Genomic DNA, 4,551 nt, shown 5'->3' on the forward strand with positions numbered 1-4,551 from the left:
CCTCTCACCTGGGCTACAGGTGTTCTTCTGGTCTCTAGGCTCTTTCCCACCGTTCAGTTACACACACACTCCTTCCACAGTCGTCATTCTCCAGTGCGGCTCTGGCTAAGTACCTACTAACTAAACACCTTGCACGACTTTCCATTGCCTGGTAAGCAAAACACAGGCTTCTTATTTTGATATTGAAAACTCCCTAGGATCTGGCCCCAACCTGCATTTTTCAACATTTTAAATTGTCTACACTCCATGCACACCACGCGATTTATAGTTCCCTTTCCCTATAAATCCCGAAACAGCGTATACTTCATTTACAGTGAAGCTCCTCCCCTGGTCCATCCCCCCTTTTGGACCTGACCTTCAGGAAGTGTCTTAACTGTCCCCTCCTGTTGGAAGCCTACTCAAATGCATCCTGGTGATCTCTTTGTGTGCCTGCCTATAGCACTTTGTCCCTCTTTTTGGCCAACATCCCACTTTCCCTCGTATCTCAGGTAACACGTATCACTTGGATAGGTATGCAGTAGAACACATTTCATTTACCGAACAAATGAACAAATGTTGAATGAATGTGCAACTCTGTCTTATCTCACCTTAGAGTCTGTGAGATCCCCGAGAGGGCAACAGTGTGATGTAGCAGAAAGAGACTGGGCTTTGTGGTTGAAGACCTGGGCTGGAGTCTCTGCTTGGCCGTGGATTAACTGCAGGACCTGGAAACTGCCTAACTTCTTTGTACCTCTCGTCTGTCCATGCTTGTTGAATTCATGAACTTTTGTTCTAGACCTTTTTTTGTTGTTGTTCACATGCATATTCTTTACTCCCTGGAAATGCTGAAAAGCAAAATGTTGCTTGTCTTACAGATACGGAACATTTTCTTCACATATAAATCATAGCATGAACTGACATCATGATGTACAGCACAGATCTAAGATTTCACTTGAAAAATAATGAATCCGGCAAGTATTATATGATCACACTGGCATCTACCTCTTTGACAACTAGCTGTGAGCAATGGAAACTATACGCTTGCTTTTAAATATGTTTTGATAGTTTAACTAATTTGGAGATCCAGTAATAGAAGCGATACAATGCTGCTAATCCCAGTGTCTACAATGAGGAATTTCTTGGAAAAAGAAAGAAAGGGAGGGAAAAGTTTTGACAGTGATTTCTCGCATCTGCAATCCTAAATCTAATTTAGTATTAGTGCTTCTGACAGGAAAAGAAATTTCAGGGCAGTTACTCACACTTTTGAAGGTTTTATTTGGTTTAACCTCAGAAATAACTGCAGTGACGGAGCCGAATGCTCTCCGATGTGGGTTTTCTCTCTGAAATAATGGACTCTTGAGTTTCTTCTTTTCCTAAAATTAGGTCTGAGATACTGTCGAGGCTTCCTGAAGAGTGGCTCTAACTACCTTGTGATGTTAAAACATAAAAAATAATCCCCCGCCCACTTAGTGGGGGTATTTTTTGGAAAACATGGAAGGAACTGGGAAGCCTCACTGACCACGAGTAGATTTCAGTGTGAGGGACAGTGGGGCTCATTGCAGCCACGTGTGCCCATCGCCTTGCACTTCCCCTGTGAGCCAGGGCTGCTCTTTGTGCCGGGGCCGCTGAATTATGGTGACAGTTCCACCCATGTCTCAGACGCTCTCCGGGAGGCACTTCCATGTTCTTTACAGCACTGTCTCTCTTTTCGTGACATTTGTCCTTTTCTTTCAAAATATCCCTCTGATCATTTGTCAAACTACAGTAGTGAACATACAACTGAAAGTACACACTCATTTTTCTGTTGGGGATGAGATAAATAACCAAACAAAACAGAGTCAATCTTATAACAAACACCACAGGTGTAATATTACATTATGCCATCCCACAAGCAAAAGAAGAGGTTCTCATTTTGGTAGGGTGTGAAACTGGGCACAGAGCTAAATTCTTTTCATTGTTTAGTTTTGTTTTTTCCATTATCTAACAGAGTCCTATGAAAACTCTCTGAAAGAAATCACTAGTATTTGTGTAGTTCTTTATAATTTACAAAAAGCAGTTCCCACAAAAATGTTAACATTTAATAAGCCATCCCTGTACACTTGATGTTATTTTTCTTATTTATATTTTTCTGATGATGACACTGAGACAGGGAGGTCTCACAAGATAAGTATTAAAAACCATGGGGCACCTAGTAAAGTTACAGTCCTGCCAGCAGTGGTTCTCTCCTGCCAGCAGTGGTTCTCAGAAACGTCAGGACTTGGAACTCTACTCTCACACAAGTGAGGACTTGGGACACTAGACAGGGGCTGCTTTCCAAGGACTGGAGTGGAACTGGCCTGAGGGCTCAGCCCATGGAGTCTGGGAAGATTCGAGATAGGGTTGAGAAGCCCAGCTAAAATCCAGGCAGGGTGTTTCAAACAGGTGTCATTCTGAGGGATCTAGATGAAGAGGCAGGTGCAGGGAGAAAGTGACAGGACAGAACTTGTGCCCCACACTGGGATTCAAGGGTTTAGATTAAAGATGGGAGTTAGAGCTCGGTGGGAATCTGAGCCATTGCAAAGTAGTTGCAGGTGTTTAGAGTATTTGTAGCCTTCATCTTGGGTTGGGAGGAGCAGACTCAGATGTCAGATCAAGAATTTGGGATAAAGTCGAGGAAGCTGAGACCTACGCTGAGTTTTCCTCTTCCCGTTCCTCTTGTCACTCTCTTCAACCCCAACTCGATCCTGTTGTCCACCGGTCTAGCATTGCTTTCGCCATGGCCCTCAGCGATGCTGATGTGCAAAAGCAGGGTGGTTTTGTCCACTACGGTGAAGTGACCAATGACTTTGTGATGCTGAAAGGTTGTGTGGTGGGAACCAAGAAGCGAGTGCTCACTCTCCGCAAGTCCCTGTTGGTGCAGACCAAACGGCGAGCTCTGGAGAAAATTGACCTTAAGTTCATCGACACCACCTCCAAGTTTGGCCATGGCCGCTTCCAGACCATGGAGGAGAAGAAGGCATTCATGGGACCACTTAAGAAGGACCGAATTGCCAAGGAAGAAGGAGCTTAATGTCAGGAACAGATTATATAGCTGGTGGGATCTCAATAAAAGTTGTTTTCCAGTGGGGGGGAAAAAAAAAAGAATTTGGGAACATTGAGTTAAATCTTAAGAATGATAATACCCAGGAGATAAGGAAACTAAAGTGAAGAAACATTTGAACACATGTTATGGGTTGAAAATAGAAATATCATTACCTCTAGGAATTCCCAGGCCATCTCTTTTTTCCTTTCTTCTTTCTTCTTCTTTAACTTACTCATCTCTCTCTACCCCCATCCTTCCCGCACCACATTTCTTCACTGTGTCTCCATAGCACAACTGTTTGGTGCTGTGCTCCAGACCACGTCGGGCTCTGGGAATGCAAACGTGGCGGAGAAAAGCATTTACAAACCTTTTGTCAAAGAGGAAAACTATGTGACTACCTTTGGATTACTGTTGTCTAAAATTTTTAACTTTTCACTTCAAGTATGTACATTCATGGATTGAAAGTAAAAAGAAAGATTTTGGATACTCATACTGAGTGTCTATAATTACGTGTGTGTGTGTGCACACACAAAGAAATATATAGCCTACTGATTAGATAAGAAATACATGTTTTTTGAAGTCACAAACTTAATTTTTCATATCTTTCGTAACTTTCATATAGCTCATTTCATTTATATAAACACGGCAAGTGATCAATAAAAACTGATTTATTATCTTTTTGGTTTACTAACTCTAAGCGTTCCCAAAATCTCTGGTCCTGAAAATAATGATTTGTATTTCAGTGTTTTAAATACTGAAGTACTCTTTCCATATGATTTCAATAACCCTTTATCAGTCTTCACCTTGTCTTCGTCACTTGTTGGCTAGGCACTTAAACAAAGCAGGTGGGAGGGTAGTATGGGAGAGGGTTAAGGTAACTGTCTGAGTAATTTATAGAATCCTAAACCCTTTGTTCTGGAAGAAAAAGTGTTTAGAGCTTGAATAATGGAGGCTGGTTTCTAGATGGACAACATTTAGCCTAGGTAGAAACATATATTTTTAATTAATATTCTTAATTAATAAACTTTTCCTCTATAGAAAACATGACTATACAAAAATCTGCAATGTTCAAGAAGATGGTGGAGGAGTCCATGAAAACAATACAAGGTTCTAGAGCACCACCATTCATGTCTCTTTCTTTCCGGAGAATCTATGTGTTGATAGTTCTGAAAGAACTTTGAATAGGATATAGCTATAAATCAGTGAGAGTTATTATTAACATTATTACCATTTAGCATTTGCAATTCATCAGCATGTACTTTCTCTAGCTCAAGATACCAATATCCATAGCACTGGATAGATTTAAGATTTATCTTCATGAGCTTGTCACTGAGATTCAAGTACAGTTTATACTCCTGGAAAATACTACCTAATGTCCTAATTATGTATGTCTAATTCATTTGAACTCAGAAATTTCAAAATCCCCTGTGTGCATAGTTTTTCCAAATGATTGCCCACATCAAAATTAAAAGGAATAATTAGCCAAATGAGAAGCCAGATTGGAGGCTCAT

The 4,551-nt window shown here is 41.0% G+C and overlaps 1 protein-coding gene across 1 annotated transcript; it reads left to right on the forward strand.

The window, feature by feature from the left end:
• Positions 1 to 2,734: 2,734 nt before the first annotated feature.
• Positions 2,735 to 3,083, forward strand: LOC105823765 (60S ribosomal protein L3-like). Its single transcript, XM_012661020.1, has one exon. It carries the CDS (start codon positions 2,735 to 2,737, stop codon positions 3,026 to 3,028), a length of 294 nt encoding a protein of 97 aa, XP_012516474.1. The 3' UTR covers positions 3,029 to 3,083.
• The last annotated feature ends 1,468 nt before the right edge of the window (positions 3,084 to 4,551 follow it).

Source organism: Propithecus coquereli, unplaced genomic scaffold (assembly GCF_000956105.1).
Source record: "Propithecus coquereli isolate 6110/MARCELLA unplaced genomic scaffold, Pcoq_1.0 Scaffold7, whole genome shotgun sequence".
NCBI classification, from domain to species: Eukaryota; Metazoa; Chordata; class Mammalia; order Primates; family Indriidae; genus Propithecus; species Propithecus coquereli.

Excerpts from the sequence above, each read along its gene's own strand:
- LOC105823765 (XM_012661020.1), top strand. The coding sequence starts at position 2,735 with ATGGCCCTCAGCGATGCTGATGTGCAAAAGCAGGGTGGTTTTGTCCAC.